We start from the raw sequence: 13,448 nt of genomic DNA, 5'->3' as shown, positions 1-13,448 counted from the left end.
TTTGCTGTATGACCGCACACTGACGGAAGTGGTCTAGAAAGGGGACATGGAAGAACAAGGTCTTGTGCACTCCACACTAATGATGTTCTGGGTCAATGGTAATGGTGTATGCAGGTCATAAACAACGATAATTCAATCTCTCAGTCTTGCAAAATGCAGTCTGTACTGTTAAAAGAGCAACCTGACCCTCAAATGCATTCTATGAACACAGTCCAAGACCAGAGACACAGCACAAAAGGTCCCAATACAGAGCCTTGAGGCACACATCTCATCATTTTCTAGAGCAGTGATTCTCAACCAGGGGTACGTGTAAAATTGGGATGTTTAAATTAAATTAAATTAAAATAATTAATCGTGATTAATCTCATGATTTTTTAATCAATCTTGCGTATGTAACAAAGGCATGCTATTCATACATTTCGACCTTCAATGCTAAATAAATCCCACCATATAAAGTCTGCAAAGTCCAGGTAAGACTATTTTTGCTAAATGTCTATCTGGATTTCATTTATAAATACTTTTATAAAGAATATAGACCCCATATTTGTGAAGAGCCTGCAGATTTTTTCCCATGGGCTAGACTGATTATTATTTGTATTTTTTTAGGAAACCATTTTATTCCCGCTCATAAGGTCCGGTTTTGTTTTTATTGTTGTTGATGAATAATCTTTTCATTATGGGTCATTCTGTGAAATCAGTGACTTTTATACTTCAAAAAAGTTATTTTTAAATATAATTTCTCTAAGGTTATAAACATTCTATAAGAAAAATAAGTGTTTAGTCTTTAAGTGTTAATAAATTGCACTGAGCCGCCTCACGATTGACAGTTTAACAGTTTTTAATGTTTATAAGAAAGAGAATTTAGTGCTGATATTTATTAAATCAAATATCCACTTTTTAATTATCACTTGTTTTCTGTACAACATCATAGTAACAGGGATGACAATTTAAGATTGTCCCCTTCTGAAAACACCTAACAACATATAAGATAACCTGATAAAAAAAAAAGGAGACATTTGATTGCATTTGAAGATTTCACATCTTGACAGTTTATTATTTTTATTTATTTATGAAATTGTGCATTAATAAGGGGTCGTAATGATCGTAAGAGGGTTGACACATAACTTGGGGACAAAACTTTAAGTCTTGAAAAATTATATTATGACCACTAAAAGAAAAAGAAAAAAATAGACAGAGATACAATACTAAATACTAGCTTGTATTTCCATATTATATATATATATATATATATATATATATATATATATATATATATATATATACATACATACATACATACATACATACACACACACACTATAATAAGACTATTTTATACGTGCGTGCGTGTACATACACCGATCAGCCACAACATTAAAACCACCTGCTAATATTGTGTAGGTCCCCTTCGTGCCACCAAAACAGCTCTGATCCGTCAAGGCATGGACTACACAAGATGTCCTGTGATATCTGGCACCAAGATGTTAGCAGCAGATCCTTTAAGTCCTGTAAGCTGCGAGGTGGGGCCTCCATGGATCAGACTTGTTGGTCCAGCAGATCCCATAGATGCTCAATCAGATTGAGATATGGGGAAATTGGAGGCCAAGTCAACACCTTGAACTCTTTGTCATGTTCCTCAAACCATTCCTGAACAATTTTTGCAGCGTGGGAGGGTGCATTATCCTGCTGAGAGAGGCCACTGCCATCAGGGAATCCTGTTGTCATGAAGGGGTGTACGTGGTCGGCAACAATCTTTAGGTAGGTGGTAGGTGTCACAATAACATCCACATGAATGCCAGGACTCAATGTTTCCCAGCAGAATATTGCCCAGAGCATCACCCTGCCTTCTTCCCATGGTGCATCCTGCTGCCATCTCTTCCCCAGGTAAACGACGCACACGCACCCAGCTGTCCACATGATCTAAAATAAAACGTGATTCAACAGACCAGGTCACCTTCTTCTATTGCTCCATGGTCCAGTTCTGACGCTCACGTGCCCATTGTAGGTGCTTTCAGCAGTGGACAGGGGTCAGCATGGGCACTCTGACCAGTCTGCGGATACGTAGCCCCATACACAACAAGCTGCGATGCACTGTGTGTTCTGACACCTTTCTATCATGGCCAGCATTACATTTTTCATCAATTTGTGCTACAGTAGCTCTTCTGTGGGATCGGACCAGACGGGCTAGCCTTCGCTCCCCATGCACATCAATGAGTCTTGGGCGCCCATGACCCTGTCGCTGGTTCACCAGTTGTCCTTCCTTGGACCACTTGTGGTAGGTACTAACCACTGCACCCCACACCCCACAAGACCTGCCGTTTTGGAGATGCTCTGACCCATTCGTCTAGCCATCACAATTTGGCCCTTGTCAAAGTCACTCAGATCCTTACACTTGCCCATTTTTCCTGCTTCCAAAACATGAAATTCAAAAACTGACTGTTCACTTGCTGCCTAATATATCCCACCCCTTGACAGGTGCCATACTAATGAGATTATAAATGTTATTCACTCCACCTGTCAGTGGTTTTAATGTTGTGGCTGATCGGTGTATATAGTCTTAATTCCAGGAAACAAAAAAAATGTGCGGGATAGCTCAAGATGGGTTCTGGTTCTGGCCATTAGAGCTCAGTGATAGAGCGCATATGACGTACTCTAATCCAGTGGATGATGTAGCAGGTGGAATGCTCCTATACAGCCTGAAAAGGTTTTGTCAGATGTCCTTAGCATGTTGTGTACAATGGCACTGGAAGTTTTTTTTCCCACAGCTCCAAGTTTGCAATTCATGTCACAGTACTGGCAGCGATTCTAACTCTTATAAGGTGCCAGGCAAAACGATCAGGCAAAGGGTGAGATCCGCCACGGATTTCTTCCCATGTCGAGCACTGCCGTATTGACCACACACAGCCTGAATTATTGGACGATGAGGAACAGATAAATCCTCCTGCTCAAGCAGAGCTTCACGCCTTAAGTTCATCCAACATCTACAGCAGATCGGCTGTACATACTATAAAATCATTCTAAATTGTAATGTTGTACATTGTGCTGTTTTATAGTGTGTATGTTATGTGTATGTTTTTTGGCATTTTGCTTCGGTGGCATCTTTCTCTTCATGTTTGAAACTGTACAGGTGCAATGGTGCTGCAAGCCCTTATATGGAGATGGTTTGGGCGAGTTTTATGCAAATGACTAACTATGTGCATGCACTTATTCATTTAGAAAAGTCCAGTTTCATTAACATTAGTACGAGGGTAAGAACAAATTAATGCAGGTATGCACATATTGTGAATCAGGCAGAAATTTTTCGGAAATTTTTTCCTGTGTGTATAAAAAAAATCCGCGCAATTATTAGTGAATGACGCCCACTGTTCTAGAGGAGTGGCTGTTGTAAATTTGGGATTAAGAAATGAATGCAATTCAGGTAGGGATGGGCAGAAGTACCCAAGTACTTGGAAGAGACAACAATAACCGATCATGAACACATCCTTGAAGCATCTCAAATCATTCAGTCAAGTAATAACCACATGCAAACATGCCAAAATAGGCCCTCTTTTTTAATTTTGTCATTTGTTACAGTGGAATTTTGGATGGTTACTTCGGCCCAATAGGTTAGAGGTGTCCAGCAATTTACATTAGCATTGTACATGGTGACTTTCAGTCTGGGGCAACAACGCTCAACACTGCATTGCAAAATGTGTAATACCAAGACAGAATGGAACAGATCACCACACTTATGTTGCAAGACGTTGAAAATAGGGATGCAACGATATAGAATTTCTGGGTTGGTACTAATAACGATAATGCATGGCTTATTGTGGTCGATACAGAAAACAGATTACTTTATGAATTTATTTGCATTTTAACCCTTTATATTGGAGCTACGAAAAAAATATTTAAAACTACGCACTTGAAACAAAAAAGGTATCGTTTAAAAGCTTGGAATCTTGACTGCACCTTTCACAACTCTTAACTGCTGCTATTTAAGGTTTTGCGGATGTAACCAGATGTGAACCAGAAGTGTGACTATATTACAGATGTATCCTAAATTTAATGAGAAATAAATGACATTACACTTGCATAAAATGTATTGTGTCCATTTATATGAGTATTTATGGTAATCCTGATGAATTGCTAAATTAAAAAGAGAGAATAACAAACTTTAAATAAGTGTAATAATGAACTGAGATATGTTGTGTTCGGACTTGTTTTAATCAGGATCATCTGATTTAAGTAACAATGTCATTATCCATATTCTGTTAATGTTTCATGAAGAAATAATCGGAAAAAAACAGCAATGACTGCATACATGATGAAACATAAAAAATATGTTTTTGTCGAATTTTCGCTTATTTCACGAATTAAAGAGAATATGGAAAACGGCACATTGTTCCTTATAGAAGTTGATCCTGATTAAAACAAGTCCAAACACAACATAATTCATTTTTACACCTAAATTCCGTTAATAATTTAGCGATTCATCAGGATTACCATAAATACTTATATGCACAGCAGATGATCCCCATTAAAACGAGCCACAGAGGGACATGACATATTTCCTGGTCCCACACACTGATCGGCCACCGATATATCGCGCACTGCTAGTTAAGAAAACAAGAATATACGATGACCAAAGATGCTTGTCTGGGGCATTTCTACATAAACCAACACAAAAATAGCACAACCAGAACTAGCTCCATTTCCCAGAGTACTAGTTTAATTTACCCGTTGAGCACTCAAGTAGTCGAAATGACCGAAATGCACATCCCTAATCTCAGATCGTACCTGGTCTTCAAGTAGTCGCTGCCACACCAGCTGAATTTCCTCAAGTTTGTTCCAGCGCTCTTCTGTCCAGCGACACACCGCTGCCCAACGCTCTCCCAGTGACTGTGAGGAACAGCAGGAAAAAAGAGAGAGAATGTTATTCACTCAATAACTTTTCACACACATTTATGACCATTCTCTCAGCACTGGGAGTGTCAAATGTCTGTCCAGTTCCAAGCTTCCGACTGCACCGCATCCAGTGAATTCTCAGCCTCTACACCGTCCAAAACTAATACATTTAATTCCTAAGAGGAGCTGTCAGTAAATCCATGGAGAAAGCTAGAAACCACTTGTTGAGAAGAGGTTTGCAGTTTCTTTTCTAAGTGATCAGCCATAGGCAAAAAAATCCCATAGACTTGCATCGAAGGAGGGACATGAGTAAGATCACAATATACAGTAATAGAGACTTGGGTGGCCAATTTTTACTTGCAACCAGTAAGCAACCACCCAGAACAACCTAGCAAGGTCGAAGAAATTGTCACCTGCCCACAACACCCTAGCATTTTGGAAAAGACAGGTATAAAAGGTCAAAAGATCTTGTTTTCCATCCCAGGCATATATGGACAATGTGTCTCAACTATAAGACATTATAATAGCCATCTAAGTGAGCCATTTAAGACCAATGTATCTTAAAACATCATCATATGAACAGTAAAACTGGCTCTAGATCAGACTCATGCAGGATATATATTCATTGTGTAATATTCTAGATATGCGAGTTGAAGAGAACCTGCAGTTGGTCCTCCAGGGCAGTGGTGGCACTCTCTCCACTGTTCTCATCCACGACCACTACCATGTGTGTGAGAGAGTTCACCTTCACCTGCTCCACCTCCAGGTCATTCTGCAACACCTGACGACATAATGCAGTAAAAAAAGGTTAAAGGTAAAGGTTAAGGGATGGTCCAAGCACACTTTAACTTCATTTAATAGTTTATTAGGTTACAACTGTCATATCACTTAATTTACTCACAAATCTTTGGTAATCTGGAAAGAGGAAATGCACATTTATTAAGGCAAGACATTATGAAATGTACTGGATTATTGGATTATATTACTCAAGCTTCTCCAGAATGGAATGAATTTGAAAATGAATTGACCCTTCGCTAAGCCCCGCCTTAAAAGCGTTTCTGACCAATCCTGTCTTGGCAACTGTTTCTGGGCCGCCATTACTTTGACATGCATTTGCTATTTGCATTTGAGTACTTTAAAGCGGGATTTTATTTCTTCCAATGGGGAGTTCTGCAGAGCTTGTCAGAGTGAGCAGCGTAACCAAGGGGGGCGTAGCTTAGCGAAGGGTCAGTTGGGAATGAAATACAGTAAACCGCCGTTTAATATCACGAAAACATGTCCAGGTTACATTTCAAACCAAAACCAAAAGAAACAAAAAAATAAATTATATATAATTATAAAGAAATCTGTCCGTCAGGGGCCGGAGGACTCGCTGCCGTCCACCGGTGGAGGAGTGAGCTGGCATACGCCAGAGGGTGGAGGAGCGGTTGAGGACCGGGCGACAGCAAGCCCGGGAGCCGGCGAGCAAGTTTTCTCTCTCTCTCTCTCTCTCTCTCTCTCTCTCTCTCTCTCTCTCTCTCTGTCACTCCGCCTCGCACTTTCCCTCTCCCCTTTCCCTCCTCTTGTCTCTCCCAGGGCTCAAAAAGGCGGGAAAGACCCACCACCCCCTCCAGGAAGGGAGGAGAGTGCGTCATGCCGGGGGTTTCCCCGGCCTGAGTCTGGCGATGGTGGAGTGTGACGAGGAGGAGGGCGGGGCCGGGCCATGAGGACACACGACCAGCCCTGAATCAGGCTAATCAGCCGGGAGGGGGATAAAGACGAGCCGGAGGTGCCAGTTCAAGGGAGAGAGAGACGCACGTGGCCATGTTGCATGTGTGTCTGTGTTTATGTTTGTTTTATGTTGAGTTTTATCATTAAACTTTGCGTTGACTGTTTAGCCGGTTCCCTCCTCCTCCTTGCCCACCTTACCTCTTTACAGGTGGATCTGAAGTTTGTGATTGAGGTTCTGTACTAAATACAAAAATGTGCATGTGTGTGTCTCCATAAATAGTGTGGAATAGCATGGATGTTGTGGTGTCGTCCCTGTGAGGCTGTGTGGCTCCTAAACATAAGCATGTGTGTGAGAATGAGTGTGTGTTCGTTCTCGGCTAACTGAGCAAACACGCTGATGTCGCGTTGGTCTCCAGTTCACTGGGGCGTGTACTGATTTGCTCATTCATTAATTTCTCACTCGGCAACTCAATCTCTCTCCCTCTCTCCTTTCAGAAGTTACAATAAATTCTCAATGAGATCAGAAAGTGAAAGTTTTTATTTGTGAACTGGCTATGCACAAACACACACACACACATTATGACGTGACCAATAAAATGTCTCCCTTACTTTATGCTGCTCTATCTGAGACACATATCCTTCCATGTCTTTTGCTACTGGCTCTGTTTCCATCTTACGGATCCGTGCCTCGGTCTGTGTCAGCCAATCAGAGAGCTGCTGGAGCTGCTGTTGTTGAAGGTCCATGAGAACTTCATGAAGTCTGAAGGTGGAAGAATAACAAGAGAAATGATATGGTGAAGAAGTGAGTACTGTTGAAACGGGAGAGTTTGACAGGAATGTGTCTGTACCTGGACTGGCGGTCCATGCTGGCAACCCGCAGGTTTTCCCAACGCGAGTTCAGCAGGGTCATCTGCTCTCGGATCTCCTCCTCCTCTTCCTCACTGAGGTTGCCCTGAGCGATCAGCTGGTTTCCCGCCTGTAAGACGTTACCCACACTGCTCTGGTGTGCCGTCAACTCCATCATAAAGGCCTGAGGGGGCAAAATGACACATCAATTACCAGGATACCTATAAGCAATCATTACTGACATTTTAAATAATTAATGTACTGATATAAATTAGTTTTAAGGGCTGTTCACACAGAACACATTTTTGTGTCCATCTGCTCTCTCTTCTTAATGTTTTTCTATGTAAACATCCGCCAGACAGACATCTTTAACTGTTGCTGGTATTTTCTGTGTGTGTGCGTGTGTCTCGCAAGGGATCGGCAAATTTTCTAGACAACGTGTCAGGTAAAAAAAAAAAAAAAAAAAACTATTTTTAATGAAGACATGCATCTAAAAGGGATACTTCACCCAAAAATGAAAGTTCTTTCATCATTTGTTGTTTCAAGGAGCACAATAAAACGCTACTTGAACAAAAATGAGCTGCATGGTCGAGTTGCCAGAAAGAAGCCAATGCCACAAAAAAGCCCGATTAAAATATGCCCGATATCACCTTGACACGCCTCACAGCTTCTGGCACACTGTAATTTGGAGTGACGAGACCAAAATAGAGCTTTATGGTCACAACTTTAAGTGCTATGTTTGGAGAGGGGTCAACAAGTATTGTGCTCCTTGAAACAACCACACTGTCTTTTTCCAGAGCAGCCTGTACTTCTCCTGAGATTACCTGTGGGTTTTTCTTTGTATCCTGAACAATTCTTCTGGCAGTTGTGGCTGAAATCTTTCTTGGTCTACCTGATCTTGGCTTGGTATCAAGAGATCCCAGAATTTTCCACTTCTTAATAAGTGATTGAACAGTACTGACTGGCATTTTCAAGGCTTTGGATATCTTTTTATATCCTTTTCCATCTTTATAAATTTCCATTACCTTGTTACGAGAGTTCTTTTCTGCTCCCCATGGCTCAGTATCTAGCCTGTTCAGTGCATCCACATGAGAGCTAACAAACTCATTGACTATTTATACACAGACACTTACTGCAATTTTAAAAGCCACAGGTGTGGGAAATTAACCTTTAATTGCCATTTAAACCTGTGTGTGTCACCTTGTGTGTCTGTAACTAGGCCAAACATTCAAGGGTATGTAAACTTTTGATCAGGGCCATTTGGGTGATTTCTGTCATCATTATGACTTAAAAAGGAGCCAAACAACTCTGTGATAATAAATGGCTTCATATGATCACTATCCTTAAATAAAACAGTTTTTTGGGGGGGTTTTTTTGTATGATAAGTCATAAAAGCTCATTCTGATTCTTCTGATTTTCAAAATCAATGCCAAAATTTCACCATTTCTGTCAGGGTATGCAAACGTTTGAGCACAACTGTACACACTTGGATGAAATTCATGTGTTGTGATGTATCTGCTAATCTATTTGACCTGGCAGCTTTCTGGGTCACCATATTCCCAGGTGAAAACACTATGGTAACAGCCATGGCAACATCAGACCGTCAGCGTAGAGCCGAATCAAACTTCTAGCAACAGGTTAATCACAGCAAATTATGATGCGAGAAATATTGGTTGGTATAAAAAAAAAAGTAAAATAACAGTCTCTTTTATCCAAACAACAAGAACAGGCAAAGAACCTAAAGGACAAATGACGCAACACACCTTCTGTATAATATTTCAGTGTTTTATGATTAAAGTGGAACCGTATTGCAGGGACGAACAGGTGGATACTTTCAAAAAAGCCCATTCCTCAAGGGATCAACACGGCTTTGTTTTATTTCCTTTGCTGTTGTTTCTGCGTCAGTGCCTAACTTTAGCGTTCACTTTCTGAAAGGAATGTAAACCACAACCCGCCCTAAACACCAGCCCTCATGCCTTAAAACTCTCGCTCAAGATCCGTCACTCAGGAGTGAGTTTATGGGCATGGGCTCTGATGTCTGTCAGTCTCTCGGCATCACAGAATTCCTCACATTTCTGGCATGTTCTGAGCATGTTCTCCAAGAGGAGGAGGAAAGGAGAGTAGATCGCATCTGAAGACAGGGCACGCTAACACTCAGGTTAAAGGTAAAAAGGATATAAAATGAACCTAGTGCAATGGTTCATTTTATTTTTTTTGTAGATGGTGTGTCCACTGTTATTTTTGTTACACGTAAATTATGGCGAATAAACCCTGTGAAGACTTATTTTTTTCTATTATTATTCACTTTTTGTGTTCCACAGAAGACAAAGTTATACCGATATAGAGTGACATTAGGGTGAGTAAATAATGACAAGGTTTTCATTTTGGGTGAACTATTTCTTTAACTTTTCTAAAGGAGAGTCCTTCTAAGTTGATCTTCTAGGTTGAAAGTGTAGATTTGGGCTTTATATGGTTTGTAGTATGAGATATGACCTGACACTGGGCAGAGAAGTATAAATAGACTTGAAAGATGGAAATGCAGTGTTACGTGTACCTCATGAGTGTGGAACTGCTCTTTGACCTCCTCGACATCATCAGACACGTCATCCTGCATGTGCAGTGTGTCTTCAGCAGACAGCAGCCAGGTGAGCACCTCCTCCAACGTTATCTGATATGTGTCCAGATTCACCTCCATCTCCACCTCTGTCAGTGTGCTGGGCGTCTCTGCACGCGCACAGCCCGCCCCCTCCGCCTCTCCAGCCAATCCCTGCTAAGGAACAGACAGCAGTTCAGTTCACGACCAGATAGACAATTGGAATGTTGAAGGTCAAAATTCAGAAACTTTTGACAAAAAACACTTTCACATATTTCACCATATTACTTTTTTTCCAGTCAAGGTACTACTTCTGTTATTCACACAAGCAACGCCTTGTGTGTCCTTTAAACTCTTCAAACGAGTCACAATATTACTGTTATTATTACTGTTAGTATTGTGTTAATATTACACAATCCTTATGTTAGTGAAGGTCAAAGATGTAATTTAATATATAATATATGATTTTATATACAGTACTATGCAAAAGGTTTAGGCACATGTTTTCATGTATCAGTTGATGTCATACAAAGTCCAGTAAACATAAAAAAGCACAACAATATTCAGTGTGACCACCTTTGCCTTTAAAACAGCACCAATTCTCCTATGTACACCTGGACACAGTTTTTCTTGGTTGTTGGCTGATAGGATGTTCCAAGATTCTTGGAGAATTCTCCACAGTTCTTCTATCTATTTAGGCTGTCTCAACTGCTTCTGTCTCTTTATGTAATCTCAGACTGACTCAATGTTCAGTGGGGGACTTTATGGGGGCCATGACATCTGTTGCAGGGCTCCCTGTTCTTCTATTCTAATCTTTTCTATTTGCAAAAGTAATGTTTGGGAGTCTAACATTTATATTTCCTATTGACACACTAAAGCCGCAGATGTAAATAACCATCTTAAGACAAATGCTTTTGTGAAACATCTTATGTGCCTAACACTTTTGCACAGTACTGTATATACAGGTGCATCTCAATAAATTAGAATGTCGTGGAAAAGTTCATTTATTTCAGTAATTCAACTCAAATTGTGAAACTTGTGTATTAAATAAATTCAATGCACACAGACTGAAGTAGTTTATGTCTTTGGTGCTTTTAATTGTGATGATTTTGGCTCACATTTAACAAAAACCCACCAATTCACTATCTCAAAAAATTAGAATACATCATAAGACCAATAAAAAAAACATTTTTAGTGAATTGTTGGCCTTCTGGAAAGTATGTTCATTTACTGTATATGTACTCAATACTTGGTAGGGGCTCCTTTTGCTTTAATTACTGCTTCAATTCGGCATGGCATGGAGGTGATCAGTTTGTGGCACTGCTGAGGTGGTATGGAAGCCCAGGTTTCTTTGACAGTGGTCTTCAGCTCATCTGCATTTTTTGGTCTCTTGTTTCTCATTTTCCTCTTGACAATACCCCATAGATTCTCTATGGGGTTCAGGTCTGGTGAGTTTGCTGGCCAGTCAAGCACACCAACACCTTGGTCATTTAACCAACTTTTGGTGCTTTTGGCAGTGTGGGCAGGTGCCAAATCCTGCTGGAAAATGAAATCAGCATCTTTAAAAAGATGGTCAGCAGAAGGAAGCATGCAAGTGCTCCAGAATTTCTTGGTAAACGGGTGCAGTGACTTTGGTTTTCAAAAAACACAATGGACCAACACCAGCAGATGACACTGCACCCCAAATCATCACAGACTGTGGAAACTTAACACTGGACTTCAAGCAACTTGGGCTATGAGCTTCTCCACCCTTCCTCCAGACTCTAGGTCCTTGGTTTCAAAACTTGCTCTCATCTGAAAAGAGGACTTTGGACCACTGGGCAATAGTCCAGTTCTTCTTCTCCTTAGCCCAGGTAAGATGCCTCTGACGTTGTCTGTGGTTCAGGAGTGGCATAACAAGAGGAATACGACAACTGTAGCCAAATTCCTTGACACGTCTGTGTGTGGTGGCTCTTGATGCCTTGACCCCAGCCTCAGTCCATTTCTTGTGAAGTTCACCCAAATTCTTGAATCGATTTTGCTTGACAATCCTCATAAAGCTGCGGTTCTCTCGGTTGGTTGTGCATCTTTTTCTTCCACACTTTTTCCTTCCACTCAACTTTCTGTTAACATGCTTGGATACAGCACTCTGTGAACAGCCAGCTTCTTTGGCAATGAATGTTTGTGGCTCACCCGCCTTGTGAAGGGTGTCAATGATTGTCTTCTGGACAACTGTCAGATCAGCAGTCTTCCCCATGAATGTGTAGCCTAGTGAACCAAACTGAGATGACCATTTTGAAGGCTCAGGAAACATTTGCAGGTGTTTTGAGTTGATTAACTGATTGGCATGTCACCATATTGTAATTTTTTGAGATAGTGAATTGGTGGGTTTTTGTTAAATGTGAGCCAAAATCATCACAATTAAAAGAACCAAAGACTTAAACTACTTCAGTCTGTGTGCATTGAATTTATTTAATACACGACTTTCACAATTTGAGTTGAATTGCTGAAATAAGTAAACTTTTCCACGACATTCTAATTTATTGAGATGCACCTGTATATGTATATACACACACACACACACACACACACACACATTTTGCTTCAAGAAAATACACAAGTTTGCATTTGTGATTTTTTTTTTTTTTTATTACAATCAAACACATTTCCCCTCTAAATTCTAATTTAATTTAATTGAATACATCATGGTAGTTTTTGCTGTACTGCCTTTAATTTGTGGCAATTTAAATAAAAGACAGTCCATGACAATAATGTCTTACTGCAATACAATGATCAGAATTGTTATTTTAAATTCATTTTAAATTTAATTTAATAAATCATGGTAGTATTTGTTGTGATGCCTTTAATTTATGGCAATTAAAAACAATTCTACAGTACTTTCTTACTGTAAAACAATTATTAAAATTCATTTAATTTAACTTATTTTGTTATTTAATATTTAAATACATTTATTGAATTAAAAAAAAATGATGGTAGGATTTGTTGCATTCCCGTTTTATATGGTGATTTAAAAATATATATATTACAGTAATTTCTTACTGCAAAACAATTATTACAATTGTTATTTTATTATAACTTTTAATTAAACTAAATTTTTTTTATAAAAAAACTTAGAGAATATAATTAAGTAAAATGTCTTACTGCAATACAATAAATACAATACAATTAATAAACTGAATTACAGTTATGAGAATGGAATGAAAATGACAAACTCAAAAGTAAACATCTAGACACATTATGGTAGTGGGAATTGAGGGGAAAAGCCTAATTATCATTCAAATAAGGTCACAATTAAAAATGTAAAAAAAATCTTAAATATTTTCTTATGATTTTGGGGTGAATTGTGACTTTTAAATGTTTTGTGAGATACACAAGAGAAATGTCTATTTTAAGCAGTGTGGCCTTTGAAAAA

At 39.6% G+C, this 13,448-nt stretch overlaps 1 protein-coding gene across 6 annotated transcripts in view; it reads right to left on the bottom strand.

Moving 5' to 3' along the window:
• LOC127418870 (utrophin-like) overlaps positions 1-13,448 on the bottom strand; it is a 333,951-nt gene that overhangs the window by 254,576 nt on the left and 65,927 nt on the right. For 5 of the 6 annotated variants that reach the window (XM_051659723.1, XM_051659719.1, XM_051659722.1 and 2 more), the window contains 5 exons: positions 9,998-10,213; positions 7,446-7,627; positions 7,207-7,357; positions 5,549-5,668; positions 4,780-4,881 (listed from right to left, as the gene is read on the bottom strand). In XM_051659723.1, the coding sequence (XP_051515683.1) occupies positions 4,780-4,881; positions 5,549-5,668; positions 7,207-7,357; positions 7,446-7,627; positions 9,998-10,213 (771 nt within the window). The remainder of the gene's footprint in view (positions 1-4,779; positions 4,882-5,548; positions 5,669-7,206; positions 7,358-7,445; positions 7,628-9,997; positions 10,214-13,448) is intronic. The other variant, XM_051659720.1, reaches the window with a different exon arrangement.

Source organism: Myxocyprinus asiaticus, chromosome 28 (assembly GCF_019703515.2).
Source record: "Myxocyprinus asiaticus isolate MX2 ecotype Aquarium Trade chromosome 28, UBuf_Myxa_2, whole genome shotgun sequence".
Lineage (NCBI taxonomy): Eukaryota > Metazoa > Chordata > Actinopteri > Cypriniformes > Catostomidae > Myxocyprinus > Myxocyprinus asiaticus.
The sequence above is the reverse complement of the archived record's forward strand: the minus strand, read 5'-3'. Positions and strand labels throughout refer to the sequence as shown.